Below are 27420 nucleotides of genomic sequence, written 5' to 3'. Positions count from 1 at the left end.
GGCAACATGCAAGGTGTGGACGGCTGTGCTTTCGCACCTCACCGTTTGCTGGGGTCTGGGAGGGAGAGTTCGCTTTTGACCTGAGCTCTGGAGGATGAGCAGAATTTGCCAGGCAGAGAAGAGGGGGAAGTGCCTTCTGGGCATTAGCACAGCAGGTGCAATGGACCAGGGGTGGGGGTGGGTGGGGCGTGGGCATCATGGCATACTTGGGGAATTGCTGTGGTTTTCCAAGAATGTTGAACTGAAGCAAAATGTTGACTGAACTCTAATTCCCATCCGCTTCTCTCTTCTCAGGTCTCTGGCCATACAAGTGTCTGGCCGGAGCCCCCCGGGGGGACCCGAACCCCAGGACAGAGGTCCAGATGGCCTGCCTTTCCTTGGGGACAGCTGGTCCGGGACGGTGGTGCGGAGGGTGCTCTCTGGGCCTGGGTCTGCCAGGGTGGAACCAAGAGAGGTGAGCCCCTCACCCAACTGTGGGCTGGGGGAGGAGTTAGTGCTTTAGCCAGGGCTGGATGCCTTTTGATTGGTGGATCTAGGTCACTGGGCGGAGTTTCTAGGGATTGGCTAGAGAGGAGGCAGGCTCACTGGCAGGGGTGGGCAAACTTTTTGACTCGAGGGCCACAATGGGTTCTTAAACTGGACCGGAGGGCCGGAACAAAAGCATGGATGGAGTGTTTGTGTGAACTAATATAAATTCAAAGTAACGGAGCAGAGGGGAGAGCAAGAGAACCGGATAGAACAGCTGGATCTGGCCCAAGGGCCGTAGTTTGCCCACAGCTGGTAGCGGCTAGTTGTCCCGCCTCAGCCAGTATTAAGTGAAATCTGATTGGGCAGGGACTGGGAGGTGGGGCAGAATGACAGCCCGCCTACTTTTAAATATGGGAAGGACCTGGCTGAACCTGCTGGGTGGAGAGGCCTGTTGAAGGTAGCAGAGCCGGACTGCCCTCCGAAGTGGAGGCGTCTGAATTGTGGAAATGGTTGGTCCCACCCTCAGTCTTCCTCCAGAGCCAGGGCTGTCCTGCCTTGGGAAGCTGACTTTTCTCCCTCCCTGCCTGGGTTTTCTCCCAGCCAAGGGCAGAGGCTGCGGGCCCGGAGGGGGCAGGCCTGGAAGGCGAGGCCCAGCGGAGGACCTTGACCTGGAACCAGGTGTCCACACTCCCCTTCCTGATGGATTCTAAGGGTAAGTCTGGCCCGGGGGCAGGGGGAGTGGTGACTGGGAACTCACCAGTCCTACAGGGTCCGAGCTAAGGGCCCAAGACAGGGTTCCTCCAGCCCCGGGGGATGGCACAACTGAGGCCCGAGCGGGAGACCTTCCACCTCCTGACCCTTGGCGGTGCCCTGCCTTCCCGTGTCGCTGCCTCATGCTGGCTGTCTGTCCTTGCGCCCTTCCTCTGTCCTCAGCAAGCAGCTGACAGGGCAAGGAGCACTGGACAGGAGTCCAGACACCTGGGTTCGAGTCCTAGTTCTGTCCCTAGTGGGCTTGGTGGCCTTGGGCAAGTCCTGCTCTCTCTGGGCCTTGGGCTCTCACCTTAAGAAGAGGAAAGGGTCCTGGTAGCTTGAGCTTTGAGAAGGCCACACCCGACGCCTGACTTCATCCTCCTCTTGTTCTCCCTGCTGCGCCCTGCCCTGTCCATGCCCAGCTTGCCAGTCCTTCCACGAGGCCCTCGAAGCCTGGGTGAAGGGGCTGGGCGCCGAGCCCTTCTACATTCGAGCCAACCTCACTCTGCCCGAGCGGGCAGACCCCCATGCCCTGTGTGTGAAAGCCCAGGAGATCCTGCGGCTGGTGGACCCGGTGTACAAGCGGCGGCAGGAGTGGTTCTGTGCACGGGTCGACCCCCTCACGCTGCGGGACCTGGATCGGGGCACAGTGCCCAATTATCAGAGGTGACCCAGAGCCAGGAGCCTGGGGATGGGGTCCCATTGGGAGCGGGGACCGGGGTGGGGGCCTCTTTCTCCCTTTGCAACCCCTCACTACCTTCTGGAACAGAGTGGGGGGCTAGAGGAGAGGCTGTGAGGGGTTCCCTGTCGCCATACTAACATATGACAAGACTCCCCCCTTCCCCCGCTAGAGCCCAGCAGCTCCTGGAAGTTCAGGAGAAATGCCTGTCCTCCAGCCGGCCCCGAGGGCCCCGCAGCAATGTAAGCAGGGCGGGACCAGCTGGGTGAGGGCTGGGGAGAGGGGTTTCGAAGGGTGAGTCCAAAAGGGAGAGGCCAGGCTCCATTCTCTGGCAGCCCCGGGGGAGGAGAGGAGGGAGGCTCTCACCTCGCTCTCTCATCCCTCATCCCCATCCCTCATCCCTCATCCCTCATCCCTCACCCCTCATCCCCTCATCCCCTCATCCCCTCATCCCTCATCCCTCATCCCTCATCCCTCATCCCTCACCCCTCACCCCTCACCCTTCACCCTTCACCCCTCACCCCTCACCCCTCATCCCTCATCCCTCATCCCTCATCCCCTATCCCCTATCCCCTCATCCCTCATCCCTCCTTGGTTGACGTCTGTGTGCCAGCAAATAGAACAGCAGGACTCACGTCCAGGGTAGTTGAGAGAGTAAATGAGATAGAGTGTGCCTCGTGCTCACGAGTATGCCTGGCACACGGTAAGCACTTGACCAAACAACAGTCATGTCCCCTTTTCCAGTCCCTGGATAAGGACCGGGCTGTGTGATCCGCCCCCTGTACACCTGGGCAGAATGAGTTGCCATAGTAACGCAGGAGTCTATGGCACTAGAGAGGGGGTTGAGAGCGCAGGCTCTGGAGCCAGACTGGCTGGATTTGAATCCCAGCTCTGCCACTTAATCAGCCATGCAACCTTGGACAACCACCTGCCCCTCCCTGGAGGCTCTGTGTCCTCAGCTGTAAAATGAGGGGTTACACTGCCTGCTTGGCCCCGTGGCATAGAAGGCTTTAGTAGTTAATGTACATCCGTGGCCTACTTAGTATCTGTCACGTTGTAGGCTTTTGATAACCGTCAGCTATTGGTATAATAAATGCTGTTGTTGTTGGCTTCATTGATCTTCCTCCCGAGGCCACATTGTTAGTTCATTGGAAGAGACCCCAAAGTTTCTCTCTTGTGACATTAGGTTCCTCTGGTCCCTGGGCCTCAGTTTGTCCATCTGTAAAATGGGGGTGGGTACACCTCCCTTCTTGGGTCCTTGCCTGCCTGGGCAGGGACAGGAGAAGACCTGGTGGCATGGGCCCCCCTCCGCCTGGGGTTTCATGTACTCTCCCCTCTCCCCAAGGGTGGAATAATGCAGAGTTCACAGGTGCCCCTCTTTCCCTCTGCCCGCCCCAGCTGAAGAAGCGAGCTCTGGACCAGCTGCGGCTGGTGAAGCCCAAGCATGCCGGGAGTCCTGCAGGGGACTCCCCGGAGCAGCTGCTGCTGGAGCCCTGCTCAGGTGAGGCACAGGTGTGAAGGCGCAGCCCGGGCTGCCTGTGGCGTCCAGGAGTGCGCCTCTGGGTGTCTTTTGGCCTGGAAGGGCCTGTTGTGAGGGTTCCGGTGGGGCGGGGCCCACGCCAGGGGCCTGAGCGACAAGGCTCCCTTGGTGGGAGATGGGCCTCCAGGGTTGAGAGAGCCGGTTGGTGCAGGAGGCACATGTGTCCTCATATGTCCGTGGTCTGTGTGAGTGTGGGGCACGCCTGAGCTCGGGCCTGTCATCGTCTGGCAGAGCAGGTATAGCTGTGCCATGAGGACCCCAGAATAGGTTCCCGGAGGCAATAGGGTGAGGCTTTGGGCCAGATCAGGGGGGAGGGGCTGGGAGAGTCCACATGAGAGAATAACAATTCTGCGGGGCAAGGAGACGAGGATGGTGAGGGAAGACGTGCTGGAAGGGAGATTGTTTAAACCGAGTCCTTCAAGGAGGAAGAGGAGTTCGTTCCAGGCAGAAGGCACAGCTTGTCCTGGCCTGTGTGGCTCAGCTGGTTGAGCATCATCCCGTGCTCCAAAGGGCCATCGGTTTGATTCCTGGTCAGGGCACGTGCCCAGGCTTCCGGTTTGGTCCTCGTTGGGTTGTGTATGGGAGCAATTGATCGGTGTTGCTCTCTCTCCCCCTTTCTCTAAGAAATCAATAAAAAACATAGTTTAAAAAGAGAAGGCATAGCTTGTGCAAAGGCCCAGGGGCATGGCTGTGCCTGGTGTGTTTGGAGGACATTGGTATCAAGTGTCAGAACTGTCATTCTTGGTCCACAAGAAAGGACACAGTGGTCCCGCACCCCTTTGAAGCTTACTGCCTATTGGGGATGGCGAGAGGCGGATACCTGTGGGCCACATAATCTCATTCATGGACATAATTGCAAAGTGTGACACTTGTAATGGAGGAGAACTGGATGCTAGGGTGGGACTTCGGCTCCCCAGGGCCCTGTGATTGGAGGCAGCTGAAGGGCAGTCTGGGTCTGTGTAGTAGGAGTGGAATCTGTGATGGGGTGCAAAGCTTGCTGCTCCCAGGCTCTGGCGGGGCTGGGTCAACCAGAAGGAGTATGTGGTCTTTTCCTAAGGGTCATGGGAAGTTGGCACATTGAAAACATGAGAGTTATAAGATCTGACTTTAGTTTTAAAACCTCTCTCTGGCCTGGCCAGCGTGGCTCAGGGGTTGAGCATCGACCTATGAACCAGGAGATCATAGTTCGATTCCCAGTCAGGGTTGTGGGCTAGATCCTCAGTAGAGGGCATGCAGGAGGCAGCTGATCCATGATTCTCTTTCATCATTGATGTTTCTCTCTCTCCTTCTCTCTTCCTCTTTGAAATTAATAAAAATTAATATATTAAAAAAAAATAAAACCTCTCTGGCTGCTGAGAGGACAATGGCCTTTAGGGGCGAGAGTGAGGCAGAGATTAGGGAGGAGTCTACTGCAGCAGTCCCAGGGAGGACTGGGCAGCGTGTGTGTGTGTGTGTGTGTGTGTGTGTGTGTGTGTGTGTGTGTGTGTGTGTGTAGGGAGCAGGGGGGCAGGAGGAGGGGGCAGAAGGTTGGGAGTAGCCGCAGGACTTAAGAAGGGGAAAAAAGATGGGGGGTGTGAGAGGAGGTGATGGGGTTTTGAATATTGAGGGGGCTGGCTGCCCTAGAAAAGAGGAGCTGGGGCCCTGCCTGCACCCTCATCTCTTTTGCACCCGCCCCTGCCACAGATCCAGAGTGGAGCCTCAAACCCTACAGCCTGGTGCGGCCGCTGCTGGTGCCCTCCCTGCGGCCCGTGGTGCTCTTGCCTGAGTGCCTGGCGCCTCGGCTCATCCGCAACCTGCTGGACCTGCCCAACTCCCGGCTGGACTTCCAAGTGTGCCCAGCGGGTGAGACTTTGTGCCCGGAGAGGGGAGGGCAGGGTGGCACTCTGGGGCAACCAGGCCCACTGGCCATTTGTTCTGGCTTCTTCCTGCTCTCCAGAAAGCCTGTCTGGGGAGGAACAGTGCGCACCCTCAGCTCCCGGAGCCCCCAAGGCCCGGCCTGCCACCCCTGGGCTGGGCAGCAGGATTCGTGCCATCCAGGAGTCTGTTGGGAAGGTAGGTGCTGGGGTGGGGGCTGCTCTGGGCAGTCCCTTCCATTCTGTGGCCTTTCCTCACCTGTGAATGGCTGGTGCATCTCACCTATCTGTCTCCTTGTCCTCAAACTCTCCCCTGTCCTGGGAGCTGGCTGGGACAGTGGGGGGTGGGGGTGGAGGTAGCTTGATCCTATAGATGTGGAGGCTGAGGTCCAGAGAGGCAAAGTGACTTATTTTCCCAGGTCTCCTGCCTTCCCCCCTCGTTGTGTCCTCACTGCCAAGGGCCCTCTGGATGGGGAAGCAGGACCCTGTGGGGGCGGTGCTATGGAGCCCGGTGCTGGGGTGTGTGTGGGGCAGGGACATTAGTGTCTCTGGTGGAGTAAAATGTAACCTTGACCCCCGAGAAGAAGCACTGCCTGTTGGAGCTGGGCACACGGGGCGTGCGGGAGCTGGTCCAGAATGAGATCTACCCTATCGTCATCCACGTGGAGGTGACCGAGAAGAATGTGCGGGAAGTCAGGTGAGGCCGGACCCGAACCTCCTTTCTGGGGGTGTCCATCTCTGTCTGGCTCTCTCTGTCTCTTCTCCATCCTTCGTTGCCATCTATCTTTTTGTCTTCCTCCATCTGTTTGTCCTTTCTCTCTAACCCTCCGTATCTTTGTCTCTCTCTGTCGTCTCTGTGCCCTTCTCTGCCCACTGCCCACCGCCCACTCTCTTCTCTTGGCAGGGGTCTGCTGGGCCGGCCGGGCTGGCGGGACTCGGAGCTGCTTCGGCAGTGCCGCAGCTCGGAGCAGGTGCTCTGGGGGCTGCCCTGCTCCTGGGTGCAGGTGCCCGCCCACGCATGGGCCCACTCGGAGGAGCTGGCCAAGGTCGTCCGCGGCCGCATCCTGCAGGAGCAGGCCCGCCTCGTGTGGGTGGAGCGAGGCAGCAGCAGGGGCTGCAGCAGCAGCAGCAGCGAGGCCTGAGGGCCCCTTCTGAGGCCTGGGACTTGCTCATGCACTCAGATGCCCCCAGGAGACCCTGGTGTCTGTGGTGCAGCTGGGTCCTCCCTGTCCTGAGCCTTCGCAGGCCCTTGGGCTCAGCTCTGGGCTGTCACCGAGTGATCCTGCTGGAGCCGGAGCCGGAGCCAGAGCCCTCCGACAGAGCTTCCACCCTCCAGCTCTGTACCTGCTGCTCTGGGCCTTCCTGTGAGCCCTCAGGTCTCCGTGTCCCCACGTGTGGGTCTGTGTCCCTCCATCACTGCCTACGCGGAGCATCTGGGTTCTCACTCCTGTGTACTGTTTTATCCACCCAAGTTCTCAAGGGCAGGCTCCTGGCTGTGCCTGCCCCGGGCGCTCGAGGTCTCCCAGGCTCTCAGTCTGTTCTGCTCACAGGACCCCCGAGCCTGCCCTTCGTGACTCCTACCCGTCAGCTCACATTTCTGTGTATAGCTCCACACGTGGGCATTGTAGCTGCCCTGGTCCACTGTCACCTGTGCCGTGTCTCCAGGTCACACACGTGTCCGTGGTTCTCTCTCCTGTGTAAATGTCATGTCCCCCACCCCCATGACACTTGGGCACTTAACACAGGTGTGTTCCCGGTGAGCACACCCAGGACCATGTTCTCACAGCACCTCCTCCCTGCCCTGCCGCCTCCCAGAGGGACAGGTGGGGAGGGGCCCGGCTGCTCCGGCACCAGAATGTACGGCTCGTTTTCATGGGCCCTTCTCACTCAGAAGCTGCACATTATGGAACATTAAACAGTTGGTCATAGAAGTTGGTGGCCTTTTGCTTGTTTGCATCCCTAGTGGGGGTGGTGGTGGGGGGACACTTGTCCCCTCCAGCTCAGCTTGATACCACCTTTCAGGTTCCCTCTTGCCCTTGGGGAGGGTCAGATTTCACTCCTGACTCATCCCGGAGCCGCCCGCCATCTGTGCTGGCATCACCTTACCCGCCCCCGAATGACCGGAGAAGGGCCCCACAGATGGGCCACCCCCACAGTTAGTCCACAGTTAGCCCTGCTTGTGACTGCTCATCAAAGGAGTGTCCCCTCGGGTGGGGACACTGAAGCCAGCAGAGTGCGGTCTTGGGTTTAAGGGCCTGGCTGCCGAGTCCAGGAGACCAAGAGCAAGCCTGCAGTGTGCAGTCGGGTCCCTGAGAGCTCCTCCAGAGAGAGGTCAGTCACCTCCACTGGGAGAAATCCAGGCAGGCCTGCTGGAGGAGGTGCCACTTGAGTTTGAAGTTTGAGATTCCTTTCTTCAAGAAGCATTTATTGGACTTGAGTGCCTATGTGCTGTCCTAGGTCCTCCTATGACTGTGTTCTCGGTAACAGTAATGAACTTGGGCTGGTCCCTGGGAGATTTGGGGGGAGTGGGTTACTAGGTGGAGAAAGCCTCAAGAACAAAGACTCAGAGGCAGAAAATGGGTTGAGTTTGGCCACTGGGAAGTGGTAGGAAATGAGGCTGGGATGTTCAGGGGTGGGGGCTGCCTAATTCTTAGTGTCATTTGAGGCCTGGCTCAGACACCATCTCCATGAAGCCTGCTTGATTCTCTCAGCCCTTGGGGCTTCTCCTTGGCCATGCCATACCCTGCCTTGTGGCAGGACGGCGGGCCTCTGTGGGTGGCTGTGGGCTCCTTGGGGGAGGAAACTGGGTCATTCTCATCCGGGTAAATGAACCTCTCCCCTCCTTGCTCTGTGCCTCGTCCTTGGTCTAAGGACCCATGAGTCTGGGTGAAGAGGTGGGAACCCGGTCCCATGTTAGATGACTTTCCAGGGGTGAAGGAGTCCACTAATCTGTTAATTTTCACCAAGTCTTATGTTGTCCTCATTTTATTTTATTTTTTTATTTTTATTTTTTTTAAATATATTTTATTGATTTTTCACAGAGAGGAAGGAAGGGAGAGGGATAGAGTTAGAAACATCCATGAGAGAGAGACATCGATCAGCTGCCTCCTGCACACCCCCCACTGGGGATGTGCCCGCAACCAAGGTACATGCCCTTGACTGGAATCGAACCCGGGACCCCTCATTCCCCAGGCCGACGCTCTAGCCACTGAGCCAAACCGGTTAGGGCGTTGTCCTCATTTAAAAAATGATGTAAGTAAAGTTCAGAGAGGTGAAGTAACTTGCCCGGCGTTACATAGTCAGGATTTGAACCCTGCACTGTGTGGCAGGAAGCCTGGTGATGCTGTTCTGAGAAGATGAGCTGTGAAGGGCCTGGTATGGGGCTAGCCCTAGTAGGGCGATTCAAGCCCTGCTGGCGTGGCTCAGTGGTTGAGTGTCAACCTGTGAACCAGGAGGTTACGGTTCAATTCCTGGTCCCAGCTCTCCCCTCCTTGCTGGCCCTGATGCCTGCCAGACTTTTGCTTTTGCGGGGGGTGGGGGGGGGGTTGAGGGAGGGTCCCTGCCTCACTCCCTTACACTTCCTTCAGGTCTTTACATAAATCTTTGCCTGGGCCTTCCAAGACCACTTTATTTAAATTGCTATCCTGCCCTGGCTGATGTGGCTCCGTTGGTTGCGTGCCTTCCCTATGCACCGAAAGGTCAGGTTGCTGGTTCAGTTTCCAGTCAGCACATGCCCAGGTTGTGGGTTCAGTCCCCAGTTGGGGTGCGTGCAGGAGGCAGCCAATCAACGTTTCTCTCTCACACCAATGTTTCTCTCCCTCTCCCTTCCTTTCTAAAATTCAATAAAAACTTATTAAAAAATAAATGATAAGTAAATCCCAATCCCTTCTCTCCAGCTACTTCCCCAGCCCCTTTTCTACTATGTTCTCTCCATAGCACGTTCACCTCCCCACGCCTTTATATTTCACTTATCTATTGCCTGTCTTCCTCATGAGACTATCAGAGCAGAGATTTCTTCTTTTATTCGCCAAATCTACAGTGTCGAGGACAGTGCCTGGCACATAGTAGCCCAATAAATATTTGTTAATTACGTCTAAGGAAGTACCACGTGGCTGTGAACTGAGCTGGGCCTCCTATGGCCCAGCCCTGCATTAGGACTGGAGAGAGTATAAAGGAAAACCAATCTTTTTTTTTTTAGTATTTTTATTAATTTCAGAGAGGAAGGGAGAGGGAGAGATAGAAACAGCAATGATGAGAGAGAATCATGGATTGGCTGCCTCCTGCACGCCCCACATGGGGGTCCAGCCTGCAATCTGGGCATATGGCCTGACCAAGGATCAAACCATGACCTCCTGGTTCATAGGTCGACGCTCAACCACTGAGCCACACCACCTGGGCCATTTTAGATCCTTCTGTGCCTTAATGTGTTCAGCTCTAAACTGGGAATAGCAATCCTAGTGCTGTTGTGGAGACCAAAGGAACTGAGCCAACCACTGTGGGAGCCCTGGAAGTTGGGAGGGGCATCAGAGAAGGCTTCCTGGGGGAGGGAGCCCTTGAGCTGAGCCTTAAAATCCAAACAGAATTCAGCCTGGTGGAGGGAACATGGGTGAGGATGCAGGGGGATGGGGGAGAGCAGGCAGGAGGAGGAACCTTGGGCAAAAGCTGGGAGGCCGGAGAGCAGGGCACCATAAAACAATGGGTGTTGAATGAGCTCAGCTGACAGTCCCTGGGGAGTGGGAAGGCTGGAGGGCCCCTCCCTTCCACCCTGGCACGGAGGGTTTGTTGTTGCCCCCACTCCCATTGCAGCAGCTGGCAGGAATGGGGCTGTCCCTTCAGCTCCTCTTTTGCGGCCACCTCTGGGGCTCCCATGGGCTGGCCCCGCCCCTTGGGCTGCGCTGGAGGGAGGGGCGGGGCCAGGAGCCCCAGAGCGGGCGGGCTGCGGTGGGGAGGGTGGCCAGAGCAGGTGGAGGGCTGGCGGAGGAGAGGCAGAGGGGCCGCCGTGGCTCAGCCTCTGGGGCCCGAGCACCAGTGCCCAGCTCTCCCCTCCTTGCTGGCCCCTGATGCCTGCCAGACTTTTGACTTTGCCGGAGCCCCTGCCTGACCAGCCGCCACTCCCTGTCCAGTTGGGATTTGGGGGCCGAGCTGTCTGGGGTCCCAGGGCCAATGCAGTGCCGGCTCCTCCGGGGCCTGGCAGGAGCCCTCCTCACCCTCCTGTGCATGGGGCTCCTCTCCCTTCGCTACCACTTGAGTCAGTCCCCGAAGAGCGTGCAGGAGACCCCCGGGCTGAGCCCACCGAGCCCGCCGCCCCCGGAGCTGCAGCTGCAGGACGTCTACATCGCAGTCAAGACGACCCGTGCCTTCCACCGCTCTCGCCTGGACCTGCTGCTGGACACGTGGGTCTCCAGGACCAGGGAACAGGTGACACGCTGGTGACTGTGGGCCCCAGGAGTGGCCCCTGGCCTGTGGGACTCATGAAGGCTTTTCTATGGGTTGGGGTCCCTGGCAGCCTTGAGGAGAAGTGGCTCACCCACCTGCCCACTCCCCCTTCTTCCCAGGATCTGGGGGCTCCTGCGGTCCTGGCTGTGCCCTCCCTGGCCCTGGGGTGCACTACCCCTCAGGCCCACTGCTCAGTCTCTTTTAGGGGCCACGCTGGGCTCATGCCCCAGGCTTCTGGGTCCCTCCTGGGGATCCTCTATTCCCTGGCTGTTCGGGTGCAGGCTTCACTCCTGCCCAGCCTGGCACTGGGGGCAGGGGTGGGTGTTGGGCAGTGGGGGCAGAGGCCTCGAAGGGGTCCTGGCTGACATGAGCCTGGCCAGGCTGCCCCAGTGCAGGCCCTGGTGCTGTGGGAACAGGGGTAAGCCCCTGAGGAGGGGACCATCTAAGTGGGGCCTGTCTGGACAGGGTGGAGTGGGAGGCACCCACGACTCTGGTGCCCAGGGTGTACCAGGGGAGCACCCCTGACCCCCGTGCTCATTTCCTGTGGGGCAGTTTCTGAGGGAGGGAGGAGGGGGACGTGCTGTGACTGTGGTGGCTGAGGCAGAGGTCGGGGTAGGGCCGGCCTAGCATGTGGGATTGTGTGTGTGTGTGTGCACGTGTGTGTGCACTTACATGTGTGGAGCCAGTGTTAGTGCTAGACATGCTGACAGGATGCATGTGGGTGACAGACTCATGGCTTCTGTTTCCCCCAGAGGCGGCTCTACAAGCTGAGTCCCTTCTGGTTCTTCCCTTCCCCTCAACCATCGCCCTGCTCAAGCAAAACCAATGGTTTGGGGTGTTGGGAACCATCTCTGGGGGAGGTGGGGGGCATATTTACACACGCACACACACATGCACACACACATGCACACACGCACATGCTGTCTCCACTTTGGCGGGTGGCTCAGGGAAGGAAGTGACTGAGCCTTCAGGGGGGCTTGGGGGCTCCTGGGGACCAAGGATGGGGGCAGGTGATGCCTGGAAGAGGCCAGGGCCCCCTGGGGAGAGGATACCCGGCCTGTCCCAAGTTCCTGGCCCTGATGTCCTAGCACCTTGGATTAACACTTCCCCACGGGGCCCCCAGCACCCCAGGCTCTTCCCTGCCCCCTCCCCCCCAACACACACACAGCTTCTCATCTGGGGGAGATTCTAGTTCTACTGGCGGAAGTCCCTGCGCCTGGCCCTCCCCGCAGACCTTCCTGTTTATGGCGCTGTGTCTGTGTGTGCCCAGGAGCGTGGCCTCACGTGGTCTGAGGCCCCTTCCTGTCTTGTCTGGATCACCATGGTGGTGCCCTTGCCCCGGACAAGGAAACTGAGGCCCAAGGGGAGGCAATACTTGCCTGTGTGTCACCCCGAAGGCCTGAGGGGACAGAGCCCAGTGGGACCAGCCCCCACCTCTTGGCCAGGGCCCTGTCTTCTCTGCGGAGACCCGGGATCCAGCTGCCTGGTCACTGGGCTATAGGGAAGGGTCCTTGACCTCCAGCCGGGGCGGCTGGGCCTGGCAGGACCAGGCCGGGAGAGAAGAGGCAAACAGCCAACCCCTCTGTGTCCCCATTTCAACCCCAGATGCCACCCCGGCAGCCAGGGGGAGAACCCGCTCAGCATCTAAGGGGCCGAGAGTCAGAGCCATCACTCAATCTAACCCTCCCAACAACCCCACATGGTAGCCATTATGGGGTCGGTGGCACCTTCTAGTGTCCCCACAATGTGCCCCATGGCATGTAGAGGGTTTCGAGCTGAAACATACTCAGGAAGCGGCTCAGATCTGCACCTTTTGTGCCTAAAGAGATGGGGAGAGAAAAAGCTGGTCCAGGGCAGGAGCCTTAGCACAGCCACTCGGCGTGAATGAGTGGGACGGACAGGGAGGACGCAAGCGAAGATCTCTTCCGCAGATTCCCTTCCCCTAGATCCCCCCTCGTGTCCATTATTTCTGGAGGCCCTGCCAGAATCTGTTGAGCAAATGTTTGCTCCTTCTCATCTACCTGTGAATTGCCTGCCTCCCCCTCTTAGTCCAGAAGTCTCCCTATTTCGGGAATTTTCATGCCTATGTGAAGTCCCTGTGTGCAGGTATTAAAATTTGATTTTCTCCTGTTAATGTGCTGTTTGAATTATTGGACCAGCCAGAAGAACTAAAGGGGTAAGAGGAGAGTGTCCCTGGCTGACACTATTGATATTCCCATTTCACAGGCCAGGAAAATGAGCCCAGTTAAGCAGGGGTGGGAGATGAATTCACTCAGCTGAACTCCCGCCCTTGCCCCCCAGTGCAGGAGCGAAGTCTCGAATCGTGTCTTTCAGGGCAGAGGTGAAAAGAGGAAGGAGGCTCAAACAGAGGAAGAGCGGGGGGGGGGGGGGGGGGGGGGCGCAGACAGGGAGACCCACTTCGCACTTGATCTCTCTCTCTGTGACCTTGGCCAAGGCCCTCCCGCTTTCAGCCCTCAGTTTCCCCATCTGCACAGGACAGGAAGGTCTTGGCACCTCTCTCAGCTCTGCCATCGGGAGCTGGCCTGAGCTGGTTAACTCCAGGGCTGGGTGCCCACCCCAGCTGGTTAAGGGCGGCGGGTGGCAGGTGGGCCTTTGTGGCAGCGGGCTGGGGCTCGTGCGCGGCCTTTGTCCCAGGCAGAAGGGGTGGGCTGGGGGAGGTGCGTTTTGTGACCCAAGAGGAGCCTTTCTCTTCCCCACAGTCCCCTCCAGGGCTGGGGCGGGGCTGGGGGGGGGAAGGGGTGGGTAGCAGCGCGGGGCCCCTCACTTCCCTCTGGAGCAGATGGCCCTCCAACCACCCCTCCCCCTCCCCCCAGTAGGCTGCCTGTCTCTTTGTTTTCCTGCGAGATTTTAGCCATTGTCAGGGTCCCCTCTTTAAACAAATCAATTGCAACCCTTGCTCAAAGGACACTGCCCACTGCCCTGTGCCACCCTCAGGATTCCCATGCGCCCTGCCCAGCCCCCAGGCCCTGCTGTGGGACCCCTTCGTTCCCCTCCTCTCCCCCCGCCCCTCCATTCATTCCCGCCCATCCACAAACATTCCCTGGCCCATTTGGCTCAGGCTCCAAACTCTAGAAGAGTTCCACTATCTGGTGGCAAAAGTTCGCCAGGGAGCGGGGTTGGGGGGGGGGGGGGTGGACGGCCTGGCGGATTTACTGGCTCCCTCGGGGGTTGTGTTGAAAACAGACATGGGGTTGAGGGCAGGACCGAGCAGGGAGCCCGGGGGAAAGGTGACTGCGGAAGCAGGCAGGAAAGCAGGCAGGAGGTGACGAGGGAGGGTGGGCTGTGAGGCTGGTGGGGAGAAGTTACATCCTGGGCCATTTAAAGGTTAAAGGTTAGTTGACAGACTGGATTGGGGTGGGGGGAGGTGAGAGAAAGAGAGGAGGCATAGTGACCCCACGGTGTTGATCTCAGAATGATGGGGAGACCAGGAGAAAGTACAGATCTGGGGCGCTCGAGCTCAGTGTCGAGGCTCTGGGTCTGGGTGCCTTCCCGGGTAGCCGCGGTTTGAGAGTAAGGGAGCGGTCCCGGGCCTGTGGGTTTGAATCCCGGCTCCGCTTGTCAACTGCCACAAGCCTTAGTCCGTCACTTCGGCTCAGTTTTGCCATCTGTGAGGGGGACAGACGGAACCCCTGTCTCCATGCTGAGCCGGGAACCAGGAGTGTGAAAGCCCCTGGTGGGGGGCCTGTCCACCTGGGAGAGCGGCATGGGGGCAGGGTGCAGGATTTCGGAGATGCGTGGGGCCCCCACCCTCGCACAGGGGCTTTGCGTGGCTGTGAAAGCTGTGGCTGCTCCCTGAGGGATGCAGTAGCCCAGCTTGGGGTCTTGCCACACAGTCTGTCTCCTGACAGTGTTTAGGGGTGTGTATATGTGACTGAGAAGGAGCCAGGTGGGACTCTGTTGTTTTGTGTGTGACTGACAGGGTCCCTGTGGGTGCTGGTTTGTGAGGAGCCGAGTGAGTGAGACGGATGAGGTGGTGCACACAGGGAGGTTGTGTGTCTACAAAAGGTGGCTTGTGGAGGCAGCCAAAGCTGTGTCACCCTGTGGCTGCTCTCTGGGACACGGATTTGAAGCTGTTTATGAAGAAACAGACGCAGAGGGGCTTTGCCCCTTTCCTGCCTGCCTTCCGATGGGAGCCTTGCTCAATCACCTTAAGAATCTTCACCTTCACAATTAGCCAGGCACCTCCTGGGTCTCAGGTGTGTTCTGCTCTTCCTTAACGACCTGTAAATGGCCCGTTCCCACTTCTGAAATCCAATACCTCCCCCCTTTCTCCTCTATCAAAAATGTCTTATATACCCAATGTTGCCCCACTGTATTTGGAACTTTTATGCTTATGGGGATTCCCCATGCACACGTATTAAAACTATGATTTTCTCCTATGATTCTCTCTCTGTTACTTTGATTATTAGCCCAGCTAGAAGAACTTAGAAGGTGGGAGGAAAAGTATTACTGTTTTTTTAGCCCCACAGTTGTGTGTGTATTGCATGGGGGTGTAGCTGAGAAAGTCAGGTTGTCCTAAGGGAGAGTGTGACAGGGCGAGGGGTGTGCCCCTCCCTGAAGGAGTAGAGAGGTCTGCTGTGTGTGTCTACCTGGACGGGTGGACCATCGGGCTGCAGGCACCCCTCCCCCGCCTCCCACTACCCTTGGCTGAGCCCCATCCTGACTCCTCTTTCTTCTTCCTAGACATTTGTCTTCACTGACAGCCGTGATGAAGGCCTCCAGGAGAGATTGGGTAACTGCCTGGCCTCGGGGGTGGCTGTCCCCTGGCCTGGGAGTCCCCGAAAACAGGGCTGCCTACTGTTGGCATGTGGGGATTCCCCTTTGCCCCAGAGCAGAGCAAGCTTCCTCCCTAGAAATGGGTGTGGGTGTGGGAGGGGCTGTGCTGGACAAGTCCATCAGCTATGGGGTCCTGGGCAGGTCAGCCCTCCCTGGCCTCAGTGTCCCCGTGTGTGAAACGGGAGTGGTGGACTGGCCTTGCTCTGCCTGTCACAGAGCCTGTGTGCAGAGCTGTGGGGAGGAGGCGGGCAGGGGCCTCACACTTGTCCTCCCTTCTCCAGGGCCCCACCTAGTGGTCACCAACTGCTCTGCGGAGCACAGCCACCCAGCCCTGTCCTGCAAGATGGCTGCTGAGTTGGATGCCTTCTTGGCCAGTGGACTGAGGTGAGTGCATCTTGGTCTCGGAGGGCAGGTGTAACCTTCGCCTGAGGCCACTTCCTGAACGGGGTGTGGTGCCAAAACAGTGACATCGTCTGGGTCCTGTAAATTTCTTTGTGTAAGGCCTCCTGTGGTCAGTCTCTGGGCAGACTGTCTAGGTTCAGATCCTGCCATTCACTGGCTGTGTGACCTGAGGCAAGTGTCTTAACCTTTCTGAGTCTTAGTCGCCACTGGTTAAATGGGCACACCTTCTTCAAGAGCTTACACAGATGCTGCCTGGCACAGAGCCACCTCCACCCATAACTGTTTATGGATTGACTAGAGGCCCGGTGCATGAAATTTGTGTAGTGGGGCGGGGGGGGGGGATGGTGGTGTCCCTCAGTCCGGCCTGTGCCTTCTCACAGTCCAGGAGCCCCGCGATTGATTGCCCCACAGAGGGAGGCCCCACCCACCCACCATAGCGCTGCCGCCGGGTAGCCTGAGCCTCCCTCTTTGGGGCGATCATGGGGTGATGGTTGGGCCCCCAACCAGTCGTATCGCACCCACCTTGGCAGTCTATTTGCATATTATGCTTTTATTATCCTATCTAATAAAGAGGGAATATGCTAATTGACCATCACTCCATCACAAAAATGGCTGCACCCACAGCTGAGGCCAAGTTCCCATCAGGAGCCTTAACGAGCAATCAGCAGGGACCTGAGGCTATGCCAGGGGTGGGCAAACTTTTTGACTCAAGGGCCACAATGGGTTCTTAAACTGGACTGGAGGGCCGGAACAAAAGCATGGATGGAGTGTTTGTGTGAACTAATATAAATTCAAAGTAAAGGAGCGGAGGGGAGAGCAAGAGAACCGGATAGAACAGCCGGATCCGGCCCGCGGGCCGTAGTTTGCCCACGGCTGGGCTATGCCCTCCCCTGCCCCTGTGGGGCTTGACAGGGGACCTCAGGCCGCACCCCCGCCCTGGCATCAGGCTGGGGGACCTCAGGCCGCACCCCCCACCCCAGTGCCAGGCCAGGGGATCTGAGGCCATGCCCCCTGCCTGGTGGGGCTTGATGGGGGACCTCAAGGTGTGCTTCCTGTCCTGGTGCTGGGCTAGGGGACCTCAGGCTGATCTCCCTGCCCCAGCGCCAGGCCAGGGACCTCAAGCCGTGCCCCCCACCAGGTGGGGCTTGACAGGGGACTTCAGGCCATGCCCCCCACCCCGGCACCAGGCCAGGGGACCTCAAGGTGCACCCCCAGTGCTGGGTTGGGGGAACTCAGGCCACGTCCCCGCCCAGTGGGGCTTGACGGGGGACCTGAGGCTGTGCCCCCCCGCCTGGCGGGGCTTGACGGTGGACCTCAGGCCATGTCCCCCACCTGGCGGGGCTTGATGGAGGACCTCAAGCTACGCCCCCCACCCCAGCCTGGGCTGGGGGACCTCAGGCCATGCCCCCTGTCCTGGCACCAGGCCAGGGGACCTGAGGCTATGCCCCCTGCCTGGCAGGGCTTGACAAGGGTGGGACTGGCTGGGTCTGGATCTAGCCCCATGGCGGGGGGGGGGGGGGGGGGCGGGTGGGCCAGCCAGGTCTGGGTCTCATGCGATTTTGAGGTGCATGTGGGTGAGCGGGGACTTGACTCTGGGTCCTGTGGTGTGCCCCAGACTCTGACAGGAGGAAGGTTTTCATATACATTTTACTAATTTTCTTTAATCTCTGACACTTCGATTATAGAGAAAGGGTAAATAGCAATATTAAATTATTTCCTCTAATTAATCCCCTTTTAATGTGCGTGAATTTCGTGCACCGGGTCACTAGTTATAGATAATGGGGGCACAGCGGCTGGCAGCCCTTGGAAGCCCCCTCCAAGCTCATTGTCCCCCTCCCATCCCCACAGGTGGTTCTGCCACGTGGATGATGACAACTATGTCAACGCAAGGGCGCTGCTGAAGCTGCTGAAAGCCTTTCCACAGACGCTGGATGTCTACATAGGCCGGCCCAGCCTGAACCGGCCCATCCACGCTTCAGAGCCGCAGCCCCACAATCGCACGGTCGGTCCCTCCCTGGCATCTTCGGGCCCTGGCCACCAGCCGTGGGGTTTGGGGTGGGGCCAGGCTGGGGGCAGGGCTGCGGACGAGGCGGTGGGTTTTCTGAGTCTCGCTGTGTGTCGAGCTGGTGGCTTTACCTCTGACCCTCTGTGGAACGGGGAGACTGAGATCATGCCAGGAAGGCAGAGAGACTGTCACACGGTCGGGCCTTGGTCACGGGGGAGCAGTGGCTGGTCCTGGTCACACAGCGAGCGCGGGGATGAGCTGGGCTCCTAGCCACCTGGTGCGTCGTGTGGTTGTACAGGTTGTTAAAATGCAAATACTGCCCGGCCGGCTGGCTAACTGCCCAGGCCTCAGCCCCTGAACGTTCCCCTCCCCTAGGGGACCCCCTCCCTTCAGACTTCACGAACCTGCGCCTGGAGAGTTGACCCCCGACAGAACAGGGCCCCCAGCGCCAGCTTCCGCCCCAGGCCTGGGTGGACACCGATTACGGTTGCCAGGTTTGGAAGACAAATAAACAAAACCAGATGCCTGTTAAGTTTGACTTTCAGAGGAGCAGAGAATGTTTTAGGTCAGGTATGTTGCATGTGTTTCCACCTGCCCCCAGGACGCCACCGGGGGTTCAGTGTGGGGGGCCCGGGCCTCCAGGGCTCCTTTGGCCCCAGGAAAAGGCAAGTTGCTGCTTCTCTGGAGGCAGTGTCTGCAGCAGGCGCTGGGCCCGCACGGGGCTGTCTCCTCCCTCGGTCACCATCTGCTTCATTAGGGAAACCAAGAGAGCAAGACACACAAAACCTTAATTATCAGCAGCTAATCAGCCTCTGAGTCCTAATTAAATCCTCCGGGGCCCCAGGGTGTGTGTGTGAGTTGATTTCAGGTGAGCTGAGGTCCCCCAGGCTCCCACACCACCTCACCCCTGACCTCAGAGGTGGAGAGCTCTGCTCTGGAGCCAGACTCCCTGGGTTCACACACCAGCCCCAAGGTCAAGGCTTCATGACCTTGATTGAAGTCTCCTTACCTCTCTGTGCCTCAGTTTTCTCATCTGTGAAACGGGTGGTAATAGTCTCTTCCTCATAGGGTGGTTGAGAGCAAAAAAAAAGAGAGAGAATTAAGTGGCATCTATCCAAGTGCTTGGAATGGGATCTGGTATGTAATAGACACTAGTAAGTGTTAGCAATCGGTACCCAACTCAGCCTTCATCTCTGAGCAGGTTCAGCACCCTGCTGGGCACACCCAGGCCCAGTCCCCAACAACGTGCACGAATGCCCTCCTTGGCACACACCCTACCAGTGGGATGCCAGGACTCTGCCCCCAAGTTTCCTAGCCTGTTCAGAGCCTGGGGCCAGCCAGTGTGGGACAGAAAAAAGGGCAAGATCTCTGGCTTGGGGTTAGTCCCAGCTCTGGGACCTCAGGCAAGTGAGTTCGCTTCTGTGCATCTTGGGCACCTCATCTGCGGCACAGCCCTCGGCACAGCCAGTGCTCAGGGTGCGGTGGTTGCATGGTTACTGCTGGTGCTGCTGTAATTATCATCAATGCATTAAACAAGCATTTATTGGGCACCTCCTGTGTATTAGGTCCTTAAGAAGCCATTCATTCTGTCTTGTTGAGCCCTGACCTCCCTCTAGGAGGGCAGTGTTTCCAGAGGTCAGCTCCTAGAGGTTTTCAGGAGGATGCTCCGGGCCAGGCGAACCATCAGATTTTAGAACTTAGAGCCAGTGTCGCGCGCACAGGTGACAAATCAGGCCCAGAGAGGGGCAGTGACTTTCTTCAAGTGGGGGGAGCAGGGAACCCAGTATCGGGCTCCCCAACTCCCTGCGGAGGCTTCTTCTCACTGCTGCATCCTGGGAGATGCAACCCAATGCAACATGCATCAATGAAGCAACAACTGTGTACTTGGGAGAAGGTAACCTTAGGGAATTTGCTTGACTAAGGGATGGTACAGCTCAAAGGGCCCAGGGTTTCTCAACAGCCTTAGAGAAATTCCAGGTGAATTCACGGGGCCTCACAGAGGCGCTAGAAGAGGCCTTGGTGATGCTGGGCAGGGGCGGAAAGTGGTTTAAATCCCAAAGGGATGTGATTGGTTCCTGAGGTTGAGATGTCAAGGCGTTTCTGGCCTCAGCGGCTCACAGGCCTGCCGGTTCTCTTTACTCAGTGAGAGGTCTCATTCTCTCCTTTTGTGGAAAAGTGTTCTTGGTCCCAGGAGATAGGAGTGGCAAGAGCAGTCAGTGTATGTGCCCCCATGTAGGTGGCATCGGAATTATAGCTTGCGAGCCTGGTGAAAACATCTCTTCCTCACAGTTGCATAGAAAGCTCAGGAAAGGATTCTGATTGGTTGGCTTAAGTGACATGCCTGTTGCTGAGCCAATCACCTGGTCAAGAGGTGTGGCCCTGTCGTCATTCCTGCCCACCTCTGGCCTAGGGGAGCAGGTGCTGTGTTTGGTAGCCCCTCTCAAACCACATGGGGTAAGGTGGAGACATTTCTCTGGGGAAGGGGGGAAGGTGTACAGGGCACACAGATAGCACACCTGCCCTTTTTAACTGGAACCCAACCAATTAACTGGTCTAATTGGTTATAGTCCCTTGATTAGCTATGTGACTTTGGGCCTCAGTTTTCTTATCTATAAAAAGGGCATAATAATATTAGGCTGTAGCAAGACTCCAGTGAAGTGTGAATTAAAAAGCTTTGGAGCCATGCTAGATGGTGGTGAGGGGTGGCCTGGCTGTTGCCCCCACCTCCACCCCCCTCACCCCAGGCTCACTCCCCTCCTCTCCCCCTAGAGGCTGGTCCAGTTCTGGTTTGCCACTGGGGGTGCTGGCTTCTGCATCAACCGGAAACTGGCTTTGAAGATGGCCCCATGGGCCAGGTGAGCAGAGACCCCCCCAGGTGGATGGGGGAGGGTGGGGGTTGCTGAGAGCAGGTGGCGCTTGGTGTGTGTGCGGGGACTTTGCAGCAGGAAGGTTTTAAGCGACAGCCCAGGCCACACAGTATGCAGGAGGCCGTAGCTAGAGCCGAGCTCTGCTGTGCCAGCTGGTCCCAGGAGAGCCTGCTGGGAGGCAGGTGTTGAGGGTCCAGGCCAGTGGCCACAGCACGGCTCTCTCCCTCAGCGGCCCCCGCTTCGTGGACACGTCTGCACTCATCCGGCTTCCTGATGACTGCACCGTAGGCTACATAATCGAGTGCAAGCTGGGGGGCCACCTGCAGCCCAGCCCCCTCTTCCACTCCCACCTGGAGACCCTGCAGCTGTTGGGGGCTGCCCAGCTCCCGGAACAGGTGAGCGCCTCAGGGCACGAGGCCGTGGGGGAGGTGCTCATGTTTGGGGCTCTCCCCTATTGACAGGGAAACTGAGGCCCAGGGTGGCAGAGGACCCCTTAAGGGCATCCAGTGACTCTCCACCTTCAGACCTCAAGGGTTGGGATGCTAAAATTCTTTGAACTGGTCCCCAAGTGCCAGCCGGAAGGACCTGCACAGATGAGATGAAGCTTGTCTTCAGGTTCAGATAGCCTTGCTCCCAACCCGCTACCTCCTGTCCCTCTCTCCTTTCCTCAATCTGCCATCCTCCCCACGTCCCTCCGAAGGGACCAGCCCTGCCCTTCCAGCTTTGCCCTTTGTCAGCAGTCTCTTCCTTCACCAGAGCTCATCTGTCCACTGCTCGCTGCTTTCCCTTCTAACCCAGATGTTACTGGGAAGGACTGGTCTTCGGTGAGGACACTGAAGCATGAGGTCGGGCTCGGGGAGGGGTAATGACTACTGAGGTCCCACTGGCCCTGCCTTGCGGATGCTCTTCTCCAGCTCAGAGGTTCCGGCCCTGTAGGTGGTCCTGGCTGGGGGGCCCCTGGGATCTCTCGCCCAACAGTGCGAGGCAGAGCCCTTTCGGGACAGGAGGTGATAGCAAAGCAACGGGGACTGGATAAACAACAGGACAGTGATGGGCCCGCGCACCTGCGAAGCTGAGGGCGTGGCTTCACTGGCTGGGTCTGGCTGGGACTGGCTCTAGGAGTCTGTCCCCTTGTTCATCTGCCTTCCCGCACGCTGGCCCGGTTCTCAGGCAGGCTCGCCCCTTTGCTGGCCCGTTGGCAGCCCCAGGTTTCTCTCACCCAGAGGAGGGGAGTGCCTCCTTCCGCCAGATCCCGAGGCTGTGCTCACTGGTCAGATGGCCCGCTTGGGTCATGTGACGGGTCTCCTGTCAGCGCCCAGAGTTAGTGTAGGTCACTAGGCCTGGAACTGGGTGGGGGGTTGGTCCCATTAGGACCTCAGGGCCTGAAGCCAAGGAAAGGGGGGCAGATATGAGGCAACCAGAACCAGGGCACCCTAATGGGGTAACCAGGGCACCCTAATGGGGTTTCCAGAGCACTCACTGTGCCGGACACCACACTGGGGCCTTATCTTCTTTAACTCCCTGGTTTCTCACAACGTGCGCCTGAGGTTGGTACTAACATTTCCATTCCACAGATGGAGAAACTGAGGCCCGGAGAGTGGAACTAACCATGGCCACGTTAGTATGTGGCAGAGGGGGATTTGGGCCCTGGTTGGGTGGCCCCTACGCTGACAGTCGATAGCCACTGGCCTTGGCAGCCTTGGACTCGGGTCGTTATCCCAAGTCCCTGCTGCTTGTGGAGAACCTGAGGCTCTGGGGTGTGGAGGGGGATCTGCTAGGGCCGCACAGTGAGCCTCGGGAACCTCCACCCAGGCACACAGCGTACTTCCCTCTTGGGCCTCAGTTTCCCAACCTGTAGACGAGGGAATCGTTGCAGCCTCCTAGGAGGCTGGACTGTTGGGGCTGCGATGGGATTTGGCCTGAAGGTGCGCTTCACACTTAGAGAGCTTGGCGGGGGGCGGGGGGCTCCTCAGGGACCCACCCTCCGCTAACGGGGTTTCAGGCGCAGAGGCAGGCTCTCTGTGCCCTCCAAATGCCTTGTGTGCCTTCCTGCTTCCCCCCAATTCTGCCCCCTTGTGGGGTCCCCAGTGGAACACCCCTCAACCCTCCCCCTTCTTCTCTGCTTCTCCCTGCCCAGGTCACCCTCAGCTACGGCGTCTTTGAGGGGAAGCTCAACGTCATTAAGCTGCAGGGCCCGTTCTCCCCCAAGGAAGACCCCTCCAGGTGGGTCTGGGGCTGAAACTGTCGAATGGGAGGAATGGGGGCTGAGCCCAGGCACCCAAAGGTGGGCGAGCCAGGAGGGAGGGGTGTGAGAGAGGCCCTTGGGCTGACAGCACAGAGGGGGGAGTGAAGGGCATGATGCTAGTCCCTGCTCCACCGCTGGCTTGCTGTGTGATCTTGGGCAAGTGCCTTGCCCTCTCTGGGCCATAATCTCCCCATTTTGTAACCCAGCAGGCTGGGTGCTGTGGATCTGGAGGCTCTCCCAGCCCCGGTCCTCTGGAATATGGAAATGTCTTCGCTGAGCAAGGACCTGCTCCCCCGGGGGACCTGCAGGCACGATGGATGGGGAGTTATTTGATCTCAGTCGGCTCTTCGTTTCCTTCATTCCCTTCAGTGGCTCTTTTCTGTGGGTGGACGATTGGAATGGGGGCTAAGATGTCACCCGGGCACCTTCCGGTTCTGCCCCTAAACTGGCCCCAGATTGATTGGGGCTGCTCAGCTCGGCCCCTGACTGCCGTGGAGCAGCTCAGAGCACAGCCTGTGACACACGGTGGCAGGAGGGACAAGACCTGCTCCAGGAGGTAGAGGAAGACAGTGGGACTGGAATGTGGGACAAGAGAAGAGGGGGACCAGGCCTCCTGGCTCTGAAGCTCTGCACAGCTGTCTGGTGGGGGGCGTAAGACATAACTATTCCAAGGGCTGGGGGCCAGGGGGGTTCCTTCTAACGGGGCGAGCTCCCCATCAGTGGAGGTGTGCAAACTGTGGCTATACTGGCAGGAGGTTTAATAATTGCTGTTAAATTCTCTAAGCCCGAAGATTCTAGTGTCCGTGGGTTTCTGCCTAATGGGCTGGAGCCGACTGGGACTGGGAAATGCAGGGTTAGAAGGTCCTGGCTCAGCAGAGGCCTCCTCTGGCTTCTCTGACCTCGGAGGTGTCCCTAAGGCAGCGGTTCCCGGCCGGGGGCCGTTTGCCCCTGAGGACATCTGCCAATGTCTGGAGACATGTTTGAGTGCTATGACTTAGGGAGATGCTCACGACATCTAGTGGGCAGAGTCCAGGAGATGCTGCTAAACATCCTACAACGGACGGGACAGCCCCACAACGAAGAATTCGCAGTCCCAAATGTGAACAGTGCCGAGGTGGAGAAACCCCACTCCAAACCCTAGGAGCCCACGGGGTAAGGGTAGGAGTGGGGTGACGTCTTGTCCGTTTCTGGTCTCTCTGTAGGTTCCGCTCCCTGCATTGTCTCCTCTACCCTGACACTCCGTGGTGCCCACAGCTGGTGCCCCGATGAACCCTGAACTGCTGGGCGTCGGTTGAGCTGAGGCCTCTGGCTGTCCCTCGCCTCCCAAGGCAGCCCTGAGGGCCTGCGGCAAGTGCCCTGGGGAGGGTGGTCCCTGGCAGGGCTTCCGAGAGGTGGGCAAGGCCAGGACTGGGTGGTGACTGGTGGTGAAGGCACCCCAGACTCCGGAGAGGTGGGTTGGCTGGCCCGGGACCCGGGTGAAGTCAGAGGCCCCAGGGGCTGGGCTCCTACGGGCCCTGGGTGGCTGCATTGAACAGGGTGGGGGCCATTGAGCTGGCCTGGGGCTCAGGAGTCTTAAACCTCAACAAAATTACATGGGCTTCCGGGTGGGGTGTGGCCCCAGCCCCAGCTCTGCTCTCTCAATCACTCCCGGGGGTCAAGCTCTGGGCCAGCCACTCACTCCTGGATCCCCGGGCCTGATCCGCAAACGCTGGGCACCCAGGAGGAAAGGCGGCCGATGCCAGGTCTGTGGCAGATGCTGTTGTTGCTGGCAGTCTCCAGCTCCTTGCTCCCACCCCTTGCTAACAGACCCCGGTGTTGTGTGGAGGATCAGCCTGCCCGGATCCAATGATGGATCAGCCTGGGTCCCAGCCAAGCCTGATGAGCCTTTTGCTCACTCTCAGCTCCCGTGCTGTTAGGCGCTTCCACGTGCCCAGCTCGGCCACAGTCAGAGCTCTGCCCCTTCGTGTGAACTGAGCAAAGCCGAGGGGGAGGCACCTGGGGGAAGCTTTGCAGCCCCGCACTCCCTCTTCCTGCTGTGAACGTGGGTGTGAGGTCTGGATCCGGGCAGCCCCTTTGCTGCCGTGAAGGAGAGGCCAGGACAACCTTCCAAGCTGTCTTGCCTAGCTTCTGGTTCTGTTAGAAAATTAAACCCTGTTTGTTCAAGTCTCTCTTGGTCCAGGTTTTTGTTACACGCGGCCGAAATGTTCCTGGCGGGGCCTGGTCTTTGATCTGCCTGTCACACTGGCGTTGATTTGGGTCCCAAGCTATCCATCCTTGCTCTGCCCTCGCTGTGTAGCCTTGGGAAATCCACTAGGTCTCTCTGGCCTGTTTGCCCAGATGCTCCTGTTCTAATAGATGAGAAAGAGAACACCTTCTTCCCGGGTTGATGTCTGGATGGGACGATGCAGTGCAGGGCCTGGCACAGAGCAGGGGCCTGGCTCAGTGAACTGTGACTGCTGTTAGTGTGTGTGAGTCACGGAGTGACAAGGTGTGTGTGTGGCATGCACTCTTCTACACATGTCCATGCTAAGACTTGTGTGTGGTGTACGTATGTGTTTGTGCCCCTGTCACATGTGTGTACATGTACACGTGTGTGAATATGTGTGTGCCATGAGGTGCTGGTATGCGGGAGCTACTCCTCCTTTTCTCTGCCCTCAGGCCTGGGTTGGGGGAGGCCAGGGAATCAGGGAAGGCAGAGTGGAGACTCGGAGCTGAAGGATTCAGCCTCTGGTGTCAGATAAAGTGGCGGTGGGGGGCGGGGGGCGGGGGGGTGACAGCCAAGGTGGGAGCTGAATAAATGCAAGTGCCCCGAGAATGTCAGGTCCCAAAGAGGTTGGATGAATGAATGAGGTGGTTGTGGGAAATTTTGGCCGGTGGTGCAGCTGGGGAGGGTAAGGGATGGGAGGTCTCTTCTCCCCACCCGCATCATGCCTAGGGATGTGGGGAGTCGGGGTCACAGTGGGGCTCTGGGCCTAAGGGCCGGGGGCTCCTGTGGACACACCCTCCAGCCCTTGAAGGACTGGTCCCTGCTGCTCCTCTGTCTGGGATCACTGAGCCCCAGAGCCTCAGCCCTGTTTTCCAGGGGGGAGCCTGAGCCCCAGCGAGGGACCACTGTGTGCCTGGGGTCACACAGCAGGTCAGATGCTGAGCCAGAGGGCTAGGCCAGTGGTCGGCAAACTCAATAGTCAACAGAACCAAATACCAACAGTACAACAATTGAAATTTCTTTTGAGAGCCAAATTTTTTTAACTTAAACTTCTTCTAACGCCACTTCTTCAAAATAGACTCGCCCAGGCCGTGGTATTTTGTGGAAGAGCCACACTCAAGGGGCCAAAGAGCCGCATGTGGCTCGCGAGCTGCAGTTTGCCGACCACGGGGCTAGGCTCTTCCAAGCCTTCTTTCCCCCTGGGCTGCGTCTGTGGGTTGTGAGCCAGGAGGAGTGGCCCTGCAGCCCGGTGGGGGTGTGTGTGCTCCAGATCCGCAGTCCGGTGGTCAGGTCCACGGTCCTCTCCCCGCTGCACGTGGAAGGCTGCCTGCCGCCCTGCTTTTAGAAGCAGCGTAAGACTTGCGGGCTGTTCCCAAATTCTGAGGGTCGAGTGGAGGGAACAGGCCATCTGCTGCCTCCATTGTCCCAAAATAGCTGTGGGAGGGGGAGCAGAGTCAGCAAGGATCAGAATTGGGATGGAGGGAGGAGGCTGAGTTTAACCCTGTGTGTGTCTGGATGGGAGAGTACGCAGCTGCCTTACTCTGTGCTAAGGTGGCCCTTGTGGGCAGGGGCTGGGAGTGGGGGCAAGGTTGAACTACCCCATCTTAGCCTTGCTATGCACCTGGGGCAAATACCACTTCCATTTTCCAGGTTAGGAAACGGAGGCACAGAGAGGGAGAAGGCCCTTAGTCTAGGTCACAGGGCTCGTGGGTGCCAGAGCCAAGACTTGAGGCACCCTGGCCCTGCCGAGGTCATCTCAGTGTGGGGCAGCTCTGGAGGTCAGGAGCCTCACCAGGCCAGGCTCCACCTCCGGTCTACACCCCCCGGGCAGGCGGCTCCCCTGTCCGCTGGTCTCCCCTGTAACACAGGCGCCATGACTTGTACACAGCGTGCTGTGTGGTCTCTGTAGACTGAACAGGAAGCTCCTGGTGCAGGTAGCGTCTTAAGAAGCACCACCTCCCTGCCCTCTCTGAGCTCAGCGTTCTTGGCTGTGAAAGAGGGTAGAAGGGGTGCTGGACTGGCCTCCCTCTCCACTCCGCCACCCAGGTCCCAGCCATTGTCAGTCCCACCTGCACAGAAGCCTCCTTGCTGGTCTCCCCACTGCACAGGCCCAGGCACACTGCCCACACCCCCGTTTCTCCTGGTGGGTGCCCAGGCTCTCTCCCTGGAGTG

At 58.6% G+C, this 27420-nt stretch overlaps 2 protein-coding genes across 3 annotated transcripts in view; both read left to right on the top strand.

The window, feature by feature from the left end:
• The window catches only part of CARD10 (caspase recruitment domain family member 10), a 28801-nt gene extending 21582 nt beyond the window's left edge, over positions 1-7219 (top strand). The window contains exons 13-21 of one of the 2 annotated variants that reach the window (XM_080659342.1): positions 295-454; positions 1069-1180; positions 1641-1884; positions 2070-2139; positions 3296-3398; positions 5121-5279; positions 5374-5489; positions 5875-5987; positions 6195-7219. In XM_080659342.1, coding sequence (XP_080515468.1) covers positions 295-454; positions 1069-1180; positions 1641-1884; positions 2070-2139; positions 3296-3398; positions 5121-5279; positions 5374-5489; positions 5875-5987; positions 6195-6432 — 1315 coding nt within the window. In that variant the 3' untranslated portion in view covers positions 6433-7219. Of the gene's footprint in view, positions 1-294; positions 455-1068; positions 1181-1640; positions 1885-2069; positions 2140-3295; positions 3399-5120; positions 5280-5373; positions 5490-5871; positions 5988-6194 lie in introns of both variants that reach the window. The other variant, XM_080659343.1, reaches the window with a different exon arrangement.
• Positions 7220-10214: 2995 nt separating this feature from the next.
• Positions 10215-25210, top strand: MFNG (MFNG O-fucosylpeptide 3-beta-N-acetylglucosaminyltransferase). The gene is made up of 8 exons (XM_080659596.1): positions 10215-10708; positions 15431-15479; positions 15805-15907; positions 17774-17927; positions 20700-20785; positions 21027-21192; positions 22935-23020; positions 24245-25210. Exons 1-8 carry the CDS (start codon positions 10454-10456, stop codon positions 24309-24311), a joined length of 966 nt encoding a protein of 321 aa, XP_080515722.1. The 5' UTR covers positions 10215-10453; the 3' UTR covers positions 24312-25210.
• The last annotated feature ends 2210 nt before the right edge of the window (positions 25211-27420 follow it).

Source organism: Plecotus auritus (genome assembly GCF_963455305.1).
Source record: "Plecotus auritus genome assembly, chromosome: 3".
Classification (NCBI taxonomy): Eukaryota; Metazoa; Chordata; class Mammalia; order Chiroptera; family Vespertilionidae; genus Plecotus; species Plecotus auritus.
This window is presented reverse-complemented; position numbering and strand designations above follow the sequence as displayed.